Below are 23,551 nucleotides of genomic sequence, written 5' to 3' on the forward strand. Positions count from 1 at the left end.
ATAATTGCAAACCCACGCGCTTCCACAGGACGCTTCGGTGAATCGTATAATTGCCGCAAGCTGCAAAAGCGGCGCCAACAGGTGACCGAGCAAACAATTAGACGCCAAAGTGTTGGAGAAGAATATACGAAGGAGTAATTAGCTACAAAAACAAAAAAAATATACATCAAAATAAAAAAAATCGGTTTTAATCCATAAGTAAAAAAATAAATAATAATAAAAAAGAAATAAACAAAAAATTTAAAAAATAAAAGTAAAAAAAATTAAGAACAAAAAAATTAAAAAAAATAATATTTTTAGAAAAAATATTAAACAAACGAATTATAAAAAATAAGAAATAATAATATAAGAAAAATAAAAGCTAAACCAAACCAAATTCCAACTACCAACAAAAGTATTCCCCAACACAAGCACAAACATTCCACTACAACGCCCGTCCGCCCCCCGCGCACTGAACCGCAAACATGTCCGAGTTTCGTTTCTTTTCGTTGGCCGATTTCCAATACATCAGCAATGATTCGTCTCTCTTCACCTTGCCGTTTGCGCTTTCGACGAAGAGCACACCCGCTTATGACAACGAGATGTCCGATGACTTGAATGTACCGTATATGGTTTTTGAGATTTTGGTTGCCATCTTTGCCATTGTCGGCAATTTCATGGTGATTGTTGTGTTCCAACGCGACCGTAAACTACGACGACGCACCAATTATTATATAGTTTCGTTGGCGATGGCGGATTTCCTCGTTGGCTCGTTGGGTGTACCGTTTGCCATATTGGCTTCGATTGGTTTGCCAAAAGATCTGTATACTTGCCTCTTCACCGTCTCGCTGTTGGTTGTATTGTGCACGATTTCGATATTCTGCTTGGTGGCCGTGTCAGTGGATCGTTATTGGGCCATACTCTATCCGATGGCATATTCGAGGAATGTACGCACGCGCACTGCAATTAGTAAGTAATACAATAAGTTATTTATTTTATGAATTATAATTTTAGAACATAAGGTTGGTTCGTTGAAAAGGGAGGCGCGCAGGCGGCCGCACTTAGTCTATCATTAGGCCTATTGTGCTCGCGGGTGGTAACCAAATTAAGCGTTATCCGTAATTTCAGTGGTTTTGGTAAAAAATCTGGTTATTTTCCAGTCCCCAAAAGTAGATTAGGTTAGGTTAAGAGGTTGATTATTATAGGGATCTCACTTGTCCATTTGGTACGGTCCATTGTGTTATTAAATTGACGCCCAAAATGTTTAACTTTACCATGATTATGTATTTAATAATCTCCAGTGAAAATTTCTGCTACTAAGTATTGCGGAAAGATGAACTTTGCTATTGGCTAAGAAAAGATCTCCTGCGTTTTACTCTCGGCGAAACGAATATTGCAGTCGCATAGGAGCGACCCCTCGACCAGACCAGAGCCTACTAAGTGCACCGAGGTCCATTGGTTCAGTGCTAGATCTGACGCAAGATAACATATAACAAGACCAATGGATGATCTTCAAAGGCAGTTTCAGGCTAAGGCTCCTTCAGCAGAAAATCTCATGTTTTATCAACAAATAATATGAAGAATGCCGTCGATTTGACCTTTAAACTAATAGAAAAATACTGGATCCATTCCAATTTTGGACTGCGATGGGCCCATATTTTGTTCTAATCTGTAAACATTGAACAACTTAGATATTTATAAAGCAATTCAAAAGTTAGACATCCTTTGAAACCTCACTAAAGTTGCCTTCTTTGGAAAATAAAAGTTCAATTCAAGATCCATGAAACCTCATTGCTAAAAACCTAAGCCATTTGGACCGCAGTTTGCTAGATTCTAATTTAAATAAACTAATCAATTTCTTTAATAAAAGTTCTCTAGGTCCTCAAATATTTCTTCAAGTTTGACTTGACGTGACTTCTTCGAAAAGTCTTTGAAGTGAAAATAAACGATCTATGTATTGCCCCGCAATCTTCCAAACAAGCAATATTCTTTTCTGATAACATGGCGGGGGTAATAGCATTGGTCCAGTTGGCTTTGTACTCGAGATTAGTTAAAGAACGCCGCCTGGCCTCTGTTAGGCATCGAGTTAGTTGATGATCAGACTGGTTTGGGTGCCAATTCCGAATTTACGAGATAAAGACTAAATTGCCGTGATCTGACACCTTCAGACATATAACTAAACTAGAAGGACTAGAAAGCCTTAGGAGATTTGTTTTGACTTCAAGACCCTTTACCGAGGCTTGGGGTAGAATTTTTTCGGCTTTACAAAGTTCTGTCTTTTGTAGTCCGATTCCAATGATAAGTGCTGGGCAACTGTTAAACTTGTGCAGTCACAAGATCATTGTAACCCAAAATAAGTCGAAAATGTACCAGTGAGGTCTTCGCCCTTATTAAGCTTCCCCTTTTATGACTTCTTTTGGAGGATTTCAGGACTATTCACTATTATTTTGTAAACCCTGCACTAGTTCAAGGCAAACATTCGTATTGACATAAAATAGATCCGCAAAGAAACTCGCTCAAGAGATCACGTGTCTTCGCGGATTCTCCTTAACAATTCAAATGGGATTCCTTTCACTTATTGAGAATCAGCCATAAAACCTGACCTAATCTAAATTTCTCAGATTATGAATTGAACGCTATCGACTACGAATCCTGATAGCTCTCGGCTATAAGTATGCTCTTTTTGTCTTCATAAGATAAATTCTACATAAATCCAGTGTTTTCTAACTATTTAAACTAACTTCTCGAAAAATACTTAAAAAAAATGTTCCAGCAAGTCATGAGTTTTAGCGCTCTACAATACTTAAGTTATAACTGTAAAATTAATTTGATAAAAGCTTTGAGAAGGGCAAGGCAATTCGTTTCAAGGTTGAATGCAAACAGTAAATGACCTTCGCAAACTTACTTAGCAAACGCTGGAAAAGTAAATAAATTCACCAAAATTATTCCCAAATATCCGTTCCATTAAAAGGATTCACTCACCTCTAGTGACTTTATTTTTAGCGACGATGACCATTTAACTAATTAACAACAAATTTCGAGCAGCAATTTCTACCAATTATGCGTCCCCTAAGTAATGTAGGGAAGTAGCTGTGCGAATCCACAGCATTTGGCATTCCCACACAAATAAACAACGGTATTTGTTTACTTAATTAAAGAGCAATTCGAATGCGTGTGAGTGCGTGAGTTAACGCGCGCGAAAAACAATCATTTATCACGCTTTCCTTGCCACGCTATTTCGAAACCAAACACACGAGAGCACGTTCTTCCGCGCGTCAGCATTATCCTCAACACATGTCCATATACATATGTATATGTGGGTATAATACTTGTAATGCTTGCGCTCACGACGTCAAATAAACGTGACGCATTTCATTTATCTTTAGCAAATTGCAATTGTCTTCGGTTCAGCTCAGTGCAAAGACACATACGAAATGGAGGCCAAGCGACATACAAAGTTGAAAGTTAGAATTATTGACTGGTCAAGAGATAAGAAAATATTATATTACAGACATCTAGGTAGTGTATGTCGATAACTAGTTCCAATGAAACTAGTTTGGGTGCAACAATAAAGCTTCTGGGAAAGTATTCAAATTTCTATTTTGATAAAAATAATTTCACTTCTAACGGGTAATCCATTTCGAGGTTCTCTACTTTTATAAAGAAAAAACACAGAAACTTTAAAAATGGGAAATGTTTATTATCAATCGAAAAAATGTTCTATGGCATTCATTTTTGAAGACTATCTTTTTCAAATGTTGGCCGCGGCTACGTCTCAGATGGTCTATCCGTTGAGTCCAATTTTCGATGACTCATTCTAGCATTTCGACTAGTAACTGGCGAATGACACGCGTCATGTTTTGCTCCAAGGCCTGAATCAATGCGGGATTGTCTGCATAGACTTTAGACTTCACATATCCCTACAGGAAAAGTCTAACGGTGTGTTACCACACGATCTTGGTGCCTAATCGACCGGCCCAAAACGTGAAATTATTTGCTCATCGGAGTGTTCTCTCAATAAATCCGTTGGTCGATGCGATGTGTGGGAAGTACCGCCGTCTTGTTGAAACTAAATATCGCCGAGATCACGATCTTCAATTTCAAGCATCAAGTAGTCGGTTATTATGGCGGGATAACGGTCGCCATTGATGGTTTCGTTCTCACCGGCATCATTTTTGAAGAAATATTGACCGATGATTCCACCGGCGCACAAACCACACCGAACCGATGTTTTTTCTAGATTAAATGGCAGCTCTTGAATCTCTTCAGTTTGTTCTTTGTCCTAAATGTGGCAATTTCGCTTATTTATATACCCATTGAGCCAGCAATAGGCTCATCGCTAAACAAAATTTGGCTCGAAAACGTCAGATCTTCTTGGAACTTTTCAAGAACCCATTGAGCAAAGCGATGCCGCTTGGGACTGTGAAGCGGCTTCAGTTCTTGCATAAGCTGTACATTGTATGCTTTCAATTTAATATTTCGACGTAAATTCGCCAAGTCGTTTCATACGTCAGATGGAGTTGCTGCGAATGGCGCTGAAAAATTTAGTGCTTCCCGTCTAAAGAAGCAAGCGTTCATTAGACCGTACAGACCATTGATCACCAATGTCAAAAAATGACAACGTCAACCTCGAAATCCAACGCGAATAACTGTTTACAACGGGTGCTACTTCGAACTAAGTAGGCAATTGAGAAGTAAAGTCCTCTCTGGACGTACAAAGACCAAATTCAAAAGTCGCTCATCTTCCTTATTCTGCTATATGGTGGCATGGACGATGACCACGTCTGATGAGTCGGCGTTACGAGTTTTCGAGAGAAAGGTTCTGCGGAAGATTTATGGTTCTTTGTGCATTGGCACAGCGAGTTCTGTGAAATAAGAAAGCGGCTACGGTGGCTTGGTCATGTCGTCCAAATGGAATAAAATACTCCAGCTTTCAAAGTTTTCGAAGCAGTACCCGAACGGCAAAGCAGAGGAAGAGGAAGAACATCACTCCGTTGGAAAGACTAGGTGGAAAAGGAACTGGCTACACTAGGAATCTTCAATTGGCGCCAAAAAGCGAAAAGGAAGAACGACTGCCGCGATGTTGTAAACTCCGCTATAACCGCATATATACGGTATCTACGCCAATAAAGAAGAAGAAAATAAAGTTTTTTCAAATTAATATTTTGAAAAGACAAAGGCCATCAAGAGCGATGAGTCTTATGTAATGTGTTAAATCGCAAAAAAAATGGGATTTGATCCCCTTGGATTCAGACCGCAACCGAATCAAGGGAGAATCGTCGAGTCAGCGGGAAAAAATAACTGTACCATTTGTTTACTATTATCGGTATATCAATTTCGATGTCAACTATCTTGTGTGTATCAGCTCCATATAAATATGGACTGTAGTGTTCTACACTCCTCCTCTATTATTCTGCAGACCGCTCATTACACTACAGGGACTAGCGTCAACAGCACGCAGCTTGCTTTTCTGGTAAATTCCATATCGCGCGATGTCAAGTGACAGACACCAGTTCGACCGCTTTGGCCCATTGAATGAATCAAATCAACTAAAAATAGTTATTTCAATTAAGTCAAGCGCAATAATCTCTTCACAGCATACGAACGCTGTCCCATTAATATGCAGTTGAATGTCGAATTGTATTCGCATTGTTGATTCACACATGCAATGTGCCACGGCGAAATGCCTCGGCAATCAATTGAAGTGGCGGACGCGCACATTTACTTAATTCATTCGCTCTGGCAGCCATTGAAGAGGCGCGGTGTGAAGCCACAGTACTCGCACACAGCGACAGGGCGAGTACAATCATTAACGTGTATGTTGGCAGAAATTTATGTGGATTAAATGCGCAGTCAATAGTGGGCTCGTCCCGACTAGTTCTGCCGTTATGTGCGTGCTTATGTAAAGAAGATGTATTGCAGGCGTGTAATTTAGGGGCTCGTTCGAGTGCCGCTGCCCTGTATGCCTATTAGCCTAACTGTACTCTTTTCATTAGCTTTGCGTAAGAAATTGACACTTGTTGGGTGGACATAATAGGCGCTTGGCAGCTCTTGTGCATCTTGTGGGTGGTTATTTAGTTCGTTTTTTATGTGCGTATATTGGAAGTTGCCTCACGTGATCTGTTGGCTGTTAGCTGGCAGAAAATGAGCAATTATAAATGCTTAGTTTATTGATTCAGCACGAGGGTAGTTTGATAAAAATGATGAGTAATGTCGTAAGGTTTTCCGGAACTTTGTCACTTTCCAGTTTTCTGAGCTAAAGCCCCTTCTTTAGCGCTTCTACTTTCGTAGATTAGATATTATAGGAGGATTATTGGTTCAGGGCTCCGTCATGGCCTTGTGGTTTGAGCTACCCACTACCTGGATTAGATTCGAGTTCTAAATAACATCGAAAAGTTTTTCATTATTAGTCATTATTTTTTGCCAGGCAGTGCCAAGCTTTTCGATCTCTTAAAACAGGCTCTCATAAACACCTTTTTCTCTGAGCAGCCAGGTCAAGCAATTAGTAAAGGAAAGGCAAATTTTCGTGCCTCTTGTGTAGAAGCAAGAACATATACAAAAAGAATAGAACTTTCTGTCCAAAGTTCTGTCCATTTAGAGAGGTCTAATTTTTTGACAAACTTTTTAGTTCATAATCGAGACAAGGCTTGAGCTCTTTTATGCAACAAACTGGATAATACTACTTTAGAGATTCTCATGAAGCAGTATGTAGTGCACCATTCAGCAGTGGTTCGATGTCTTGTCCAGGATCTTAATCTCGCAAACGCAGAACAATCAAGAATGAAGTGTTGTTATGCTTAGACAACGCTTGCTGCCTTCTGCAACTAGCATCGTGTAAGATTCACAATCTTACAGCAGTGGCAGAAACCCAGCTTTTGGTTGTAGAACTCATGTGTAGAGTGGCTAACCGAACCGTTCCGATGCTACTCTGCTATCAGTAGCTAAGATGCCTTTCCTTGCCAGTCAGCTTTACCCTTTCTGCTGTAGCCCGGCAACCTTACTAGTCTTATAACAAAGTGACACAATGCCACTGAGAACGAGTATTAAGAGAGAATATAACTTTCCAAAGTCAGGAAAGTCGAAAGTTATAGATTTGTCGTGAAAAACTTTGATTAAGACTTTCAAAACTGAGACAAAATTCGTGAGAATGGTCTTCCGACCGCCAATCAGCGAGCAACGACATATGTATATATACATACTTATGTAACTAGACTATGCCATAAAAATTCTTCTTCTTCTTTATTGAAGTTCTTCTTCTTTATTGCGCGGTTATAGCCGAGTTTACTACAGGGCGCCAGTTGCTAATCCTTTTCGCTGTTAAGCGCCAATTGTAGATTCCAAGGAGCTCGGTCCTTCTCCACCTGATCTCTCCAACGGAGTGGTGGTCTTCCTCTCTTTCCCCTGGCGGGTACTGCGACGAACACTCTCAGAGCAGCAGTGTTTTCATCCATCGAAAACTCGTATCGCTGACTCATCAGATGACAACATCGTCCATGCCTCTGCAGCATATGGCAGGACGGAGATAATAAGTGACCGAAGTAGCACCTGTTCTGTTGGATTTCGAGGGTGACGTTGTTGTTGGTGTTTATACTGGTTCCAAGATAGAAAAAATTATCTACGACTTCGAAGTTATGACTGTCAATAGTGATGTGAAAGCCAAGTCGCGAGTGCGACGACTGTTTGTTTGAAGACTGGAGATATTTCGTCTTGCTTTCGTTCACTACCAGACCCATTCGCTTCGCTTCTTTATCCAACCTGGAGAAGTCAGAACTAACAGCGGCTGTTATCACCAATGATATCGATGTCATCGGCGTACGCCAGCAGTTTAATACTCTTGTAGAAAATCGTACTTATATTTTCTCTATCCAGCTCTGCAGCTCGCATTATTTTCTCCGGCAGTAGATTGAAGAAGTCGCAAGATAGGGAGTTGCCTTGTCCGAAACCTCATATAGTATTGAAGGGCTCGGAGAAGTCCTTCCCGATCCTGACGAAGCTTTTAGTATTGCTCTGGGGATCGGCTGTCAAAAGGGGAATCAGAGCTGGTTTCGGAATTTAATATACATACATATACTATACTTATTATTATTATTATAGCTTATCAAACTAGCCTTGTATATTCATACATGGAAATGAATTTGTAAACAATCACACACCATTACCCCATCTAAGGCTTCAGCTATGACGTAATTGCGTCGCTTGCATTACAATTTCACTTTCATTACTCCATTGTGTTTAGATTCCCTCCCCGTTTTTTCTAATTACTCATAAACTAATTGTTTTTCAACGCTTTGCACTTTCTTTACAGTCATCATCTCGTTGTGTTGGGTCGCTGGCACAATTGTGGGCTTCCTGCCGCTATTTGGCTGGCACGTAAAGCCCGAAAACGAAGCGGACATGACCTGTCATTTCGTCAAAGTAATGGACTACAACTATTTGGTGTTCCTGTACTTTGCGACCATAATTACGCCAGCGCTGCTAATGTTGGCCTTCTACACACACATCTATCGCGTCATTGTCAAGCAGGTGGGTACTAAAGGAAACGTGAAAAATATTCGAACATCTAGTAATTTATGGTTAAAACCACCCTCACGCTTGCAGGTGCGGCAAATAGTCACCATGAATCCGATGAGCGACAGCAGCCGTCGCAATTCGAATACACAAGTTCAAGCGGGACGTCCTTGTCATGGCGGCACGATGTTGCGTGTTTTAGGTGCATCACGCAAACGCGATGTCAAGGCTACACAGAATCTCTCCATCATTGTGTTGTTCTTCATGATCTGCTGGTTTCCGCTATACACCATCAATTGCATCAAGGCGTTCTGCCCGAATTGTCAGGTGCCTGGGAAGCTGACACTATTCTGCATTATACTCTCCCACCTGAACTCGGCGGGCAATCCGGTGCTGTATGCATATCATTTGAAAGATTTCCGTTTGGCGCTGAAGAATTTGTTGCTGAAAATAATGGGAATTGAGGTGGAACAACCGGTAGATCCAATGCATCGCTTCTCGGTGGCTAGTCAGCACCGCTTACATTCCATCGACGCCAGCATGCGGCACTCACTGCAGCCACGTATTTATATAGGTCGGTAACTGTGATATATACATATATTCTGTTTTTGTAGTAAACATTTTTCTTTTGAATTGCAGATTCGCCAATTTGGTTGCGCCAGCAACAGCAGACACTCAAGAGCTCGCAGCTGGTGCCCAAATGTGGCGTGATCACGCCCTGTTTGAACAACATACACCAAACGGTAGCCGCGGTGGCCTCAGTGCCCACCGATATCGGACGTGATATGTGGAACATAATGGAGGCTTCAAGTGGCGCCGAACTGGAAGACGTCAATTACGAATTTCCGCTAGATAGAAGCTCGAATACGCCGCCAACCCCCCTATCACAACAAGAGCGACGTGACTCCTCGCTCGATCATTGCAATACACCCGACTACTCATATAACAATTGCAATTATGACGTCAGTCCGGATGAGTCCGAACTAGATGAAGTCTTCCTACCGAATATCCGCAACAGCAGCGACAGTAATAGCGTGGCAAGCGTCAGGCCAAATGGACATTTACATAATACAGAGCAGCGCGAAATGATAGCGGGTGCAATGCGCGAGAAACTACGCTCCGATGACACAGACTACCAGAGCCAAGTGTTGAGCAATCAGCGCGCACTCACCGATTCCTCGTACAGTGACTACGATGTACAAAAGCAAAGCGCTGGCCACACTCCACCTGCAAAGGGTAGATTGCTGACCACGCTGCGACAATATCGGCTGCCACAACAGGATCTTAGCTCCCATAAAGCAGCGCCAGCCAACACCGCCGGCAATAATGCTGAAGCTGTTGAGCACAGCGGCATTGGCTTGTATTCGGGTTCCGCATCCAGTCAGTCGGGTCTCAGCAACTCCGGAGTTTATGTCATTGAAAATGATACGAGCCCATTGTCGCCGCGTCGAAAGCGTAAATTTAAGAAGTCGCAGCGTCTAACCAAGAACTCCAACAAGACGGCCGTAGTGGTGAAAAGCACGAATAGTCACAGGCAAACGATTTCCTGCACCAGCGAGTCATCGGCCACCACGCCCTCCACAGAACTGGCGAATGGCGCCGAAACGAATGACGCGACGCAGACAAACATACAAACCAACAGCGCCAGCGCGAGTAATGGCAACATAGCGCAGCAGCAAGCGCTGCATAGCGAGGCTAGTCAGCTACCGTTGAACAACAACAATAACAGCAATAATAATAACAATAGAAATAGTAATAATACTAATCACAAATTAAATGGCCGTGCGGCAGAGCGCCAACAACAGCAACCACACACGATACATGGACATCACGACATGTTCGGGCCGTTGCGCGCTGTCGGTCACCTGATTTTCCCGCCCCTTGCAAAACATTCCAGCCTCTTTCATCTATTCCAACCGAGCGTGTCGAGCGTGACCAGCGTGGCGGACACAATAACAACGACACGCAAAACGACTGCAAGTGCAACGACTGCTGGCGCGTTTACAACAAAAACTGCCGCCGCTGAAACCGTTATGACAACTTCATCACCAGCACACAATGTAGCGCCGTCCACTACAGCCACACACAGCGCGCATGAAGCCACACAACCGGTCAGCGCATCGCGCGTCGCCTCGGTGGATGAGTCGATTTTGACAACAGTCACCGATTTGACAGAGCCCACGCCAACGCCACAGTCCAAAGCGCAGCCACCGCCTCCAACAATAGCTGCAAGATTTGTAGGTTAGGAAATGAGAGGAGGAGGACTGAATCGGGGGGCCACTACTGCCTAGCCACTGCGCTGGTATATACGTTTTCCATATTTTCTACATTATTTGTATTTGTATGATTTTATCAATAAGTAATTATTAATTAGTGTTGCTATATGTGCATATAATGTATCTCTACGACTAATTAATATATAATTATTTTAGAGTTATGAACCAATACTCATTCTAAGTGTACTAGCGTTTTATCTAGGTCTTAATTATTTAATTATTATATAACTACATAAGTAAGTATATATGTATATACTATATATTATATACACATATATATTTGTATGCATGTATTCAGTTCGAATTTGTTAAGAATTAGACGAGCGACAAAATAAAGCTTTTGCGTGGCATTAAGTCTAAAAATATATGTACATGTATGTACGTGTGTGTGGTTGACTTCAAAATATAGATAACGCAAATGCGATTGCCGCCCAATTTTAAATAGGAATTGAATGTAGCTCAGCAAATGTTGGAAACATATCCACCAAAGTCGATGGAGAGCTTATACAGAATATGGAGTTCAACTTTAAAATCCCATAACTGTCAATTTGTTGAATAATAAAATATACTTTTTGAAATCTTATTGAAACTTTTTATATCACTATTTATTATTAAATTAATATTTTTATTATTTTATTATAAAATGTTATGATTTTTAGTATGTTATTTATTATATTTTAATTTATATTTTATTATTTTATTTATATTTGGTTTGCGAGTTTTAAGCGAACTAATGCTATAATCCCATTTAGATCGGTAAGTAACATTAAGGGGCACACCTAGTGTAACAGCCTTAAGGGGTTACATGGGTTTACGGGTTTCTAAAAATCGATGTTTTTATTGTCCTCTTCAACACCTGTAGACTATTGTCCTAAATTTTCAGGTTGAGCCGAGTAATAGTTTCCGAGATACAGCCTTGAGAACTTGGGTGCTCGAGGCTTGCTAGGCCAAGTGCGCCGCCTTTAAAGGCATTTTTCTAGAAGCTGTGTTTTTGAAGTCGGTTGTCAAAATTTCTCGAGAACTACTCAACTGACCTCCAAGAAATTTTACACAGGTCTTTGAGATACAATTCTTAAAGACTTGGACGAATAATTTTTTTTTCGATTATGTCGCGAAATTTTCACTGGAATTTCCATTTTTTTGTAAAAAATGTCTGCCAAAAATCCAATTTTCAATTTCTTTTTCTTCGTACAAGTTCTAAGTTAAAGTTTTAACTAAAACACGTATTTTTTCACTTTAGATGATCCTGTAAGGAGTTATCCGGCCAACCCGGGCTCATCTTTTTTCCGAGGGGTCTCCGGAAATATCGTCGCAATGGCCGAGTTTAAAATATTTTTTTTCCAAAAATTTCAGAATTTCTTTGTTAAAAGTGTATGTTTGGCAGAGTCATCGCAGACGTCCGCCCCAATTTCCCAGACGAAGCAGCAATCTTAGCAAATGAACACGACCCCTGACGCAGGCCAATTCCTGTGATCCCCGCATAAGTGATTTCAGTTTGAAGATGTAGGAAGTTATAAATCCGCGTAAACGGATGACGAACGGAATGGGTAAAGCACTTGCAATCAAACTCTCCACCGGTGTTAGAAAGATCTGTACGTCTGTCAAGGCTTTGTCCAATTCAATGAAACCCAAAGAAATGCGGGAGTTATTTTAACTGGCAGTTTAAACTAAATCCTTCAAATGACAAAGTCAAAGACATGTTACCTGGCAGCTGGGCAAAATGTCCGCCCCGAAGTTTAGAATGAAATCGTCAAAATCCATTGGACCAGACGGAACAAGCATGTTGATGTTAAAGCATCTAGGCTCGACGGGGAAAAAATATACATCCAAGGTCCTCAATCTGTCACTGACCAAACTTAATATGTATACTCAATGTGTGGAAACCCGTCAACCTAAGAGAGCTTTTCTTTCCCCAGTAGTGAAGAGACTTGAGGCATTGTTACTTCCGACCTTGTCTAACCAGCTGAGTTAGAAGACTATCAACATGGCCTCCCATGGTCATGGTGAACAGCACTACCAAAGCACTTAGCTTCTTAAACGCCCAGATAGTTCTAGATCTACATCTGAAACCACCGTGTGGAGGACGTTCCTTGATATCGAACAATCTAGGCTTACACCACCAATCACTGCTCTCTATTCCTGGAGTCGGCTACTTGCAATGGAGCCGCCTCCTAGGAGCATCAAGAGGTTATTCCTTCATTACGGCGACGGCATAGAAGACATCGCTGAACGGACTACAAACACAACTAACTTGAGGCACACACTAAACGCTATACGCAGTGGAGCCAATAACCCCTTCACCGACTTCTGCCCAGTGAACGGCGTACTTCAAACCAGAGCCAATCCATCACCCATTGCAGATGAAAAGCTCGAGTTGCTCCTTGAATCTAAAGAAACCTTTGCGCAACTTCGTTCTGGATATTGTTGCAGGTTGAACTCTTAGACCCTAACCCCCACTTTGCATGTCCAATGATTCTCATCTAATACCATAATCTATATTGTCCGACTCCGTCGACAGCATGTTTTGTGGGCCACCCGTTAGATGATTTCGATGTTAACCTACTTAAACCTTATTCCCAAACAGGGATTAGACAACAACGGATTAGGTGGTTTTTTACTATTCGATCAAAACTGTTATATTTTCAAAATAACAGCCCTTGGCCGGTAATTTCGTTGAAAAATTATTCCCTTTTTCCCAAACAGAGCTTATCTACTCGCTACACAACAAATGATTGAAGTTACGTTCTGTTAGGTTGCTCTCCTGCTGATCATACTTATGCCGGTATTCTGCTTGTCACGATTGTCTCATGTCTCTAATTGTCACAATCGTAATTTAGTGACTCTGTTAGTCAGGAGTCACATTTTGGAGACATGAGACAATCGACAATCGTGACAAGCAGAATAACGGCATTAATATACTTAACTGCAAAATAGTAACTGTTTAAACATAATTTACGTATATGAAGAGTTTCTAACATATTGATTATGATATTCGAATGTTTATTATTGTTATTATTATTAATTAAAAAATATTTATATATGCATATACATATGTATATACGTACATATATGTATGTATGTATATCTCAATATTAAAAACTGAAATTTCAAAATACACTAATTCGTACAGTATAACAGTTTTTGTATTCTCCAGCTTTGCTCTATTGTGAATGGCTAACAGCTATTCTGACAGCTTCGCGCTGCTTCGGTCGCTGCTCTTGCTGTCAAAACAAACCGAAATTCACGTGTGGCACAATTGCTAAAGTGCACGCCGATTCAAATAAATTCGTTTTATTCAATAAAATTGTATAAAATATAAATAGATACATATTGTAATTTAAAAACAATATGTCCTCATCATTCTTCTTGAAAAAAGAGCCAAAGGCAAATAAAAAACGGAAGGTAAACATTCATTTTTAATATATAATGTACACATAAACTAATACTTTTCGTTCCCATCAACATACCGCTTGTTAGCTTGCTAAGGAACCACTTCCAACAGGTAGTAAAAAAGCAGGAGCTAATAAAAAGGCGTCCGCTTACAAAGCGCAGCCAGCACGTAAACGTCCACAGAAAGAAGATGAAGAAATTGCCAGTGATGAAGAATTCGAGAGTGGTTTGGACGGTGAAGGTGATGCAACAAATCTTGTTTTCTCATCGGATGAAGTTGAGGAGGAAACACCACAAGACAAACGACTTCGGTTAGCAAAGCAATATTTAGAAGAAATAGAAAAACAAGAAGCTGAACGCACAGAAGATCGCGAATTACACGATCACGTCTCGCAGCGTCTGCAAGCCGAATATCTGGATAGTGTGGGAAAGTTGCGTCGTAATATAGCTGCGTCTATTGAAGATTACGATGCGGAGAACATAGTTGTGCTTAAGCATAAAAAACAACATCTGCCAATATGTGCGTTAGTTGTGTCGCCCGATGGTAAATATGTGTTTACCGGCGCCAAAACGCAATTTGTTTTAAAGTGGCACGTACAAGGTCAAGTCAAATTGGAAGGTTTTTTCAATGTACAACCGCATACGGAAGATGTGGAAAGTGACACACGACGACGCTCACACGTAACTGCTTTATGTTTATCAAGTGATATGAAATATTTAGCGTTGGCCGAAGGTGGCCGAAATATACAAATTTGGTGTCCCAAAGAACTGAAACATTTGAAGACTTTTAAGGGACACAGAGATGTCGTTACATCGCTAGTGTTCAGAAAAGATACGCATGACTTGTATTCGGGTTCGAAGGACAGATCTGTAAAAATATGGTCACTCGACGAAATGGCTTACGTGGAGAGCTTGTGAGTGAAACTCGCCAATATATCAGTTTAAGTTGTAATTGATTATATTTTTTTTGCAGATTTGGGCACCAAGCGCCTATTACAAGTATCGACGCACTCAGCCGGGAACGTGCCATCACGTCGGGTGGTATTGATTGTACATTGCGTATATGGAAAATAACCGAAGAATCACAATTGATTTATAATGGTCACCAGAATGGCATTGAATGTGTGAAATTCATAAACGATGAAAATTTCGTCTCAGGTGGCGAAGATGGGTATGCGGTAAAATGGAATTTTATCAATTAAAGTACTAATCATAATATATTTTACAGTTCAATATGCATGTGGAGTGCTTTGAAAAAGAAGTCGCTATGCACTGCAGCGCTAGCGCACGGTGCCCAAACCAATGGTGTCGCCAATTGGATAACGGCGATCGCATGTGTGGTAAACACAGATTTATTAGCCTCAGGTACGTTTTATTTTAAATTCATTTTTTTTTCTATGTTAATTTTTTACGACATTTTCATTAATGAAATTTGAATTCAATAGGTTCCTGCGACGGTTATATACGTCTGTGGCAGTCACTGGACAATTCTCGTAAACTAAAAGAGATTTTAAAAATTCCAATGCCGGGCTTTATAAATGCCTTAGCGTTTAATAGTAATGGCACAAAACTTTTTGCGGCTGTGGGGCAGGAGCACCGACTAGGTCGTTGGTGGCGCATCAAAGAAGCGAAAAATAAAATAGTCATAATTGATTTAATAACGAGTACGTCAAAGACTAGTTGAAAGTAATCGCTGCAAAAGTAAATTAAGGTTACTTGCTTGTAAATTTAGGCATTTTATTATATGTTTGATACATTTTCAAACAATGAACAAAGTTTTTGTTCGGGAATTGTTTATGTTAAATACTAAAGTTTAAAGCTCAAGTTAAAATAATCTTACAAATAACAAATTTTGTAAAAAAAAAAATTATCTAATGAGTATCTTTGGAATGTGCCAATTTGAACTGAATTACGAGTAATATTTTAAGTTCTATTAATTATTTTCACCGGCCAAATCAGCTATAGTTGCCACAAGACGTCTAGAATGCTCCACAGCGCAAGTTGACGTAACTAATCCCAAGTGAATACAAAACAGTTCGTAGCATTTTATTTTACCAGGCGTAATCTTGGGGAAGCAAACTTCAGCTAGCTGCTGGTAATAGTCAGCGGCAAGTAGACCCGGTTCAAATTGTGATTTGAAAGCGTTACTGGACAATGCCGAAGCTACCATGTGTTGTTGCATATCGATTGATTTCATAGGCACCCCCGATTGGTCCTCAAACCAGAGAAAATACGAGTAGTTGAAAGTTTTATCCTTCCACATTACAGTGGTGTGTCCTTTCTTCAAGTAATTGCGTGTGAATGCAACCATTGACCATAGGCGTTCCTTTGAAATAAGTTGATTTGCACGCAAATCGGGAGCAATCATCAGGCCTGTGGTACGGTTAACGTAGACAAAATGAATGAGTCCTGTAAAAAAATAAGTTTAATAATTATTTCAGAGCGATTACTACTAATAATAACGGTATTTAACTTTACCAGGGAAGTCTTCCAAGTAAGCGTCAATTGTAATGTTACGCTCTGCTTTGACGGCCAAAAATTCAGAAATTTCCAAAATCCTGCCTTCAACTAGTGCAGCCACATCTGGTAGCTGATCCAAAGCAATACTGGAGCTGTCACAGCACGTCAGTGTAAAGAGCTGCTTTAATTCATCCATAAATGATGGAATGTTGGACTCAATTCGTACTAACAACTCTCTTTCCACTGAGCGAAAGAAATCCGCATACATTTTCTTTAAGTTATCCCATTTACTGATGAATTTCTTCAATGAGTTGTCCACTTCATCACCTTTCAACTTGGAGCGCTTGAGTGCTTCTAATGTTTGTTTAACAAAGGATTCAAGACTATCATATGTGGGCCTCATTGCATCGGCGTCGCCTTGTATTTGCAGAGTTACGATTTTTTGTAACACGAAGAAAGTATCATACATGCTGCTCGCTACTTGCAGATTTGCATACTCGATCACCTGTATCAACAATACCCCTTTCGATAGTTGCGACAGGTGTGCGATACACGGTACACAACCGGATTGTGGGTCATGCGAAACGCCTTGCAAAAATACTGCCACAGAACGATTAAGTTGGCGGTTTTGACGTTGTAAAGAACGTGAAAGTAATGTTAGAAATATCAGATCAGATGGACTTAAAGGGAGCGCTTGTTTCGATGCAGCCGATGCGACAAACTTATTTGTGACAAAGACCAGTGCGTGTGTGCGTTGATGACCCATTTCTCTTAGCCGTTCTAAAGCAGCATCCAGTGCGCTGTGAACAACTCGACTAAGTTCATTATTGACAAGCAAGCGTGGTAGCGCTTCCAACAACATTGTTTGTTCCTCATCCCACAAATGTTCTTCATAGCTTTCTAAGCAAGTTGACAGCAGTTCTTCCTGCACGCTGCTAGCTTGTGGAGCAAATAAATTTGCACCATATAGATGACGAGTCAGGGCAATTGCCACTCCCAGATGACGTTTGAGTATCTCTACTGGACGTTGTCCAATTTTAACAAATGTATATCCCAATAGATCACCAAAAGCAAAATTCAGTCCTTTCTCGCATTGAAAACTTGAGTAAGTATTGTCAAATTGGCAATGCATTATACGTTGGGAATTGATAATTGGACTGAAAATCTGCAGGATAATATTTCCATCTATCGAAGCTGCAGTTGCATTCTCCGGAAATAGATCGGGATTTTTTGCGAAGAAATGCTCAGCCAATGAGGTATTTAGTTGTTGAAAAACAACATCGTTGGCACTATTAAACACAATTAATCCGTTCATGTTGATAAAATCTATTTTTTTATCTGAAATATTTGATAAAAACAAATTCACTCCATTTCCATACACTGATAAGAAAAAATTTCACCTGTACACTACTGTATACACAGTGAATTCACTCTTAATTGCCGTTTGTACAGCTGTTCTTTTAGCTGTGAATAAAAAATACGGAAAGAAGAAGCATTCACACTAAAGCGATTTGCCATTATAAATTACAATCAAAACAGTTGGGATATTCTAAATTAAAATTTGTGATAATATTTTGTGATTATACAAATTGAAAATGAGCAAATTATCTTTGGAGCATACTTTACAAGGTCATAAAGGTAGAATTTGGGGAGTATCATGGCACCCAAAAGGAAATGCATTCGCCTCATGCGGTGAGGACAAAACTATACGCATTTGGTCATTATCTGGAAACACATGGACCACGAAAACTATACTATCTGATGGTCATAAGCGCACAATTCGTGAAATTAGTTGGTCACCTTGCGGTCAGTATTTGACGTCCGCCAGCTTCGATGGGACCACTGCAATATGGTCTAAAACTTCAGGTATGCAAATATATTTCAGCAACAAGTATATTCTAAAATCTACTGTTTGTAGGTGAATTTGAGTGCATCGCCACTTTGGAAGGCCATGAAAATGAAGTGAAAAGTGTAAGTTGGTCCCATTCAGGCAGCCTTTTAGCTACGTGCTCGCGTGACAAATCGGTATGGATTTGGGAATTAGCAGGAGATGATGAATTTGATTGCGCTGCTGTGCTGAATTCACATACACAAGATGTGAAGCGTGTGGTATGGCATCCAAAAAAAGAGATTTTGGCTTCAGCTTCGTATGATAATACAATAAAAATGTACGCTGAAAACGCCGCAGACAATGACTGGTACAGCACTGCTACACTGGAATCACATACAAGTACAGTGTGGAGCATCGATTTCGATGCCGACGGTGAACGTTTGGTATCGTGCAGTGATGATAAGACATTAAAAATATGGCGCGCTTATCCACCTGGTAATGAGGAAGGCATTTTCACGCCAGATAACGAGACGGTGTGGAAATGTGTTTGTACAATATCTGGAGAGCATTCCAGAGTTATTTACGATGTTTCGTGGTGTAAGAAAACTGGTCTTATTGCCACTGCGTGTGGCGATGATGCAATACGCATATTTAAAGAAGATGCGAACTCACAGAAAAATGAGCCAACGTTTTCAATGATCACATCCGAAGATAAGGCACACTTACAAGATGTGAATGCCGTTAAATGGAATCCATCACAAGAAGGACAGTTAATTTCCTGTAGTGACGATGGTACAATAAAATTATGGAAATTCATAGAATAGATAGGTAAGAATTCAACGCTAATGACTATTTAGCTGCGCTTTATTACATTTTAGAAAAAATAAACGTATGTACATACATATGTACTTGAATGAAGAGAAATTAATTTATTTGGAAATATTCCTCTATGTCGGTGATCTGACTGTAGAGAGCTGTACCCGTGGATCTACCAGCTCTGTACGCTTACTAGTTCGGATGCAGTGGATTTTGTGGTTGTTAACTAGTTTTTCCATATCCGTTAGTAGGAAAGAAATATTAATAATAGGTTTGTAGGTTCTTTCTATTTTCGGTAGGAAGATAACTATTGCATTCCTGCACTTTTTGGGTTATAAGCAGGACAAGGCTGTGATTGATGAGGAAAGTGTAATCATGTAATTGACATCTTTGTCTCTACAGCTCCTTTGGCTAGGGCCTTTTGTACCCCTGAATCCGCTGGAGTTTTAAACATATCCTCTCAAAACTTTCTGACTATGTGTCTCTTGACGTTCCATGTCTCTTTGTTGTATTGTGCGATTCGTTCTTTTAAAAAGTCTACGTACCAATTTCCTTAGTGTCGAAAGTTTGTTTGACCACCACGGGTTTCTATTTTTTTGATTGGAGGCAGTCAGAAAACGGCTGTCATGGAAGGCATCGAAGATGATGTCTTCTAGTACCTCTGCTCTGCCTTTAGTATCCCCACAGTTGTTTTCACAGCTGTAATGAGTTAACAGTATTTAACGCTAAGATTTCTTTATACTGGCTCTAATCGAATAGGACGGGTGCAAAACTTCAGATCGCTATCTGAAAAGCTGAGGAACTAGTTTGTATTTATGTATATAGACAGACGGATATGGCTAAACCATGATCATTTATATAATTATTTATATATTTTATAGGATCTCGGGTCTCATCCCTCTGAGTGTTGCAAACTTCGCGGAAAACTTAATATACTCTGTGTAGGGTGCAAAAATTCACCTGTGCACTACTGTAAGAACAGTCCGTTAACTGTAAATTACCGTTTGTACGCTGTAATTATAACAGTTGATAAGAAAACAAAGGAAGAAGAAGCATCCATACTTGAGTGATTTGTCATTTTAAATTACAATTAATACACCTACATACTTAAGTAAGTCATTCAAAAAGTAAAATTTGTATTACTATTTTGTAATTAAACCATTTGAAAGTGAGAAAATTGTCTTTGGAGCATACTGTACCAAGAAATACAATGTAGAATTTGGGTAGTATTATGCCACTCAAAAATTAATGCATTCGCCTCATGCAGCGAGGACAAAGCAATATGCATTTGTTTGTTATCTGGAAACACATGGGCCACGAAAACTACACGCTAGCTTCAATGGGACAACTGCAATATGGTCTAAAACGTCAGGTATGCTAGTTAATAAATTCAGCAACAAGTCTGTTCTAAAATCTATTGTTTTTAGGTTAATTTGAGTGCATTACCACTTTGGAAGGCCATGGAAATTAAGTGAAAAATTTAAGTTGGTCCCATTCAGGCAATCTCGTACTCGCGTGACAAATTGTTTTGGATTTGGGAATTAGCCGGACAGGATGAAGTTGATTGAGCTTAATTCCCACACACACGATGTGAAGCATGTGGTATGGTATCCAAAGAAAGAAATTTGGCTTCATATGCGTATGATGATACAATGAAATTGTACGCTGAAAATGCCACAAACAATGATTGATATTGCACTTCTACATTGGAATCACATACCAGTATAGTGTGGAGCATTGATTTCGATGCAGACAGTGAACGTTTGGTATCGTGTAGTGATAATAAGACATTAAAAGTATGGCGCGCTATTCACCTGGTAATGAGAAAGGCATTTCCATACCAGATAATAAGACTGTGTGGAATTATGTTTGTACAATTTCCGGTGAGCATTTTATTTATGATGTTTCGCCGTGCCAGATAACTATGCAATATAGCAATAAAGGAGGAAGTACGTAGAATAGACAGGTAAGAATTCAATACTATTTAGTAGCGCTTTATTTCATTTTACAAAAAAATATAAACGTATGTGCTGATGTACTTGAAAGACAAACTACTTTGTTAGAAATGGTTCGTGTAAAGTTTTGTAAAGCTTCGAAGCTTTTCTTGGACCCAAACCAATCACAAGAGATAATCGTTCTTCACTAGCGTTGATAAGATTTTCCAGTTTACCAAAATTCTGTAGGAGCGTGACAGCGTCAGTTTTGTTTACAGGCTTAATGTTAGTGAGCGCAGAAACCAGCTGTAAATGGATATTATTTATAGCAAATATGTCACTAAGGGAACATACAAAATAACCTTTTGATGTGGGCTCGATTCAACGCGTTCCATTATCCAATCTGGTGAACGTTTTTCGAACTGCTTGTAGGTCTCAATAATTTTACCTGCCTCTTCCGCACTCCATGCTAGCATGAGCGTTAAATCCGTCAAGAGTGTAATACGTGTCAGGTTTTTCAAAGCAGAATGCGGTTCCTGCAAACAACTATCATCCAATATTATGTTCAATTAAAAACATAATTGGTCACTTACTGGTGCATCGATATGAACCAAGAGTACACGTAATTCATATTGCTTGCCCAACTCTTTGAGCCTTTGGCATATATAGTCTGGATTTAGTGTGTGATATTTTAGAGATATATAAAGTATACATGAAGTGCGTCCCACCACATAATCTGGTATGATATCATCTCGAAACTCGATTGGAACATTCACGATGGACTTAAGTACTGGATTACCTCGTTGTTTGGGATTTACTAGTATACAATGTGGATTTGATGCAGTTTTTGGCAGCGGCACTGGCGGGGCAGCACTAATTTGTGCCGTTACGCCATTTGCTGTGGTCTTACTTGAGTTGTTTTGTGGTTTCTCGATTCTCGGTACTTTAGGTTCACTGGGAATTTCGATGGTTGCTAGCACATCATCAAACGAGTCATCTGCACTGTCTCCGTCCATTTCAGTATATTTTTGTATTAATTTCACCGGTATATAAATCGTTTCGGCTTACGTTGGTAGAAATTTGCTATTCTTGTTTTTCGATCACTTGTAACATAAAATAAGTTTAAGAATTAGTAGTGTACAATTATAATAGATGAATTTTAAACAACTTTTTGAAATCGAATATTTTTCAACTTTAAAAACAGTCAATCAGCTGATTTAAAAACAGCTGACGTTTGATAATTCACGATAGATTGTTTAACGAATTACCCAACCAACAAAATGTGTTATAAATTTTATTAACAAGTTTGAGATGTAAAATATTTTATATAGTAATAGAAAAAAGTGACTTTTTAAAAGTTGAGCCTACAATTGTAATAATAGCAGGGCGCGCTTCTCTGGCCTACCCTTGCGGATTAACTTTCTAGATATCACAAGATAACATGGCGCAATATTATTACCACTAAAGGACGGTTTCTCAAAGTCATCTGTCGGTGAAGTTCTTGTTAACATAACCGTGTCTCCTTCTCTCGGTAAATAACACATACATATTTGCAACAAGATCCCAAGGTTGCTAGCCACCATAAACTAAAGAAAAGGCAACGAGATGCTGCAGATAAAATACAAACAGTCGGACGGTCGGTTATTAACCGCGCCGAATCGATATGGTCACATAGCTTCATTAAGACACAATTGAAGAAGACACAGACCTAACAAAAATGCCACGACCCAGACAACCTGTGTCTTTTGATGTCTCGTAGAGAATATTCTCACAATGAAGCGTGTATGCTCCCAATTAGGGAACAAAATCAGTTCTTCTACAAGCAGTTTCAGCTTGAATATTTTCGCAAAAAGCATCCTGCAGTTAGCTGCTTACTGCGCAACCGTCTTCCACGATCATCAAACAACATTCCTATGGTGCGTCGACGATATACAACACCTTACCTAGGGGAACACGTGAAACAAGAGTGATCTTCATGAATTTGCGCTTGGTGTATTGTGTTTTACGAAACTCTTACCTATTCTCTCTATTGTCGGACCCAATTTTGTGGATACAGCTAGTTTCATGTTAGACCTCACGTTAGATGATTTTGGTGGTTTAAGTTCCATTTTCTCCTATGTAGGTTCTAAATATTCGCTACAGAAACAACAAAAACCACTCGGAATTGAATCAGAGGTGGAAGTTATCTCAACCAACTGCTCCAACTCCCAATATTACTTATTTTTTATCTATTTTCTATATAATCATACCCTGAACTAGATATTTTAAGTTTGCCATGACATTCGAAATATCGCTCTGAAACTCGAAACCGCCGAAATTGGATCACTAGTACTTGTATGAAAAACTTTTTTATTTGT

General features: G+C 39.7%; 5 protein-coding genes and 1 pseudogene across 5 annotated transcripts; 4 read left to right on the top strand and 2 right to left on the bottom strand.

Annotated features, from left to right (window-relative positions):
- The first annotated feature begins 257 nt into the window (after nucleotides 1-257).
- LOC126758872 (uncharacterized) lies at nucleotides 258-11,346 on the top strand. Its single transcript, XM_050473289.1, has 4 exons — nucleotides 258-948; nucleotides 8,285-8,502; nucleotides 8,578-9,061; nucleotides 9,127-11,346. The coding sequence occupies exons 1-4, from the start codon at nucleotides 465-467 to the stop codon at nucleotides 10,731-10,733; spliced, it is 2,793 nt and encodes a 930-aa protein (XP_050329246.1). The 5' UTR covers nucleotides 258-464; the 3' UTR covers nucleotides 10,734-11,346.
- Nucleotides 11,347-13,924: 2,578 nt separating this feature from the next.
- Nucleotides 13,925-15,839, top strand: LOC126758876 (U3 small nucleolar RNA-interacting protein 2). Its single transcript, XM_050473294.1, has 5 exons — nucleotides 13,925-14,165; nucleotides 14,241-15,067; nucleotides 15,127-15,324; nucleotides 15,382-15,518; nucleotides 15,599-15,839. The coding sequence occupies exons 1-5, from the start codon at nucleotides 14,112-14,114 to the stop codon at nucleotides 15,835-15,837; spliced, it is 1,455 nt and encodes a 484-aa protein (XP_050329251.1). The 5' UTR covers nucleotides 13,925-14,111; the 3' UTR covers nucleotides 15,838-15,839.
- Nucleotides 15,840-15,869: 30 nt separating this feature from the next.
- Nucleotides 15,870-18,020, bottom strand: LOC126758874 (uncharacterized). The gene is made up of 2 exons (XM_050473291.1): nucleotides 16,632-18,020; nucleotides 15,870-16,562 (listed from the first exon to the last, which is right to left on the bottom strand). Exons 1-2 carry the CDS (start codon nucleotides 17,926-17,928, stop codon nucleotides 16,087-16,089), a joined length of 1,773 nt encoding a protein of 590 aa, XP_050329248.1. The 5' UTR covers nucleotides 17,929-18,020; the 3' UTR covers nucleotides 15,870-16,086.
- A 75-nt stretch (nucleotides 18,021-18,095) lies between these two features.
- Nucleotides 18,096-19,358, top strand: LOC126758879 (probable cytosolic iron-sulfur protein assembly protein Ciao1). Its single transcript, XM_050473298.1, has 2 exons — nucleotides 18,096-18,479; nucleotides 18,532-19,358. Exons 1-2 carry the CDS (start codon nucleotides 18,209-18,211, stop codon nucleotides 19,266-19,268), a joined length of 1,008 nt encoding a protein of 335 aa, XP_050329255.1. The 5' UTR covers nucleotides 18,096-18,208; the 3' UTR covers nucleotides 19,269-19,358.
- A 547-nt stretch (nucleotides 19,359-19,905) lies between these two features.
- Nucleotides 19,906-21,378, top strand: LOC126758374 (probable cytosolic iron-sulfur protein assembly protein Ciao1; annotated as a pseudogene).
- LOC126758884 (DNA excision repair protein ERCC-1) lies at nucleotides 21,234-22,399 on the bottom strand. The gene is made up of 3 exons (XM_050473314.1): nucleotides 21,788-22,399; nucleotides 21,557-21,730; nucleotides 21,234-21,500 (listed from the first exon to the last, which is right to left on the bottom strand). Exons 1-3 carry the CDS (start codon nucleotides 22,208-22,210, stop codon nucleotides 21,312-21,314), a joined length of 786 nt encoding a protein of 261 aa, XP_050329271.1. The 5' UTR covers nucleotides 22,211-22,399; the 3' UTR covers nucleotides 21,234-21,311.
- Between the last annotated feature and the right edge of the window lie 1,152 nt (nucleotides 22,400-23,551).

This window comes from Bactrocera neohumeralis, chromosome 5, assembly GCF_024586455.1.
Source record: "Bactrocera neohumeralis isolate Rockhampton chromosome 5, APGP_CSIRO_Bneo_wtdbg2-racon-allhic-juicebox.fasta_v2, whole genome shotgun sequence".
In the NCBI taxonomy this organism is placed as follows: Eukaryota; Metazoa; Arthropoda; class Insecta; order Diptera; family Tephritidae; genus Bactrocera; species Bactrocera neohumeralis.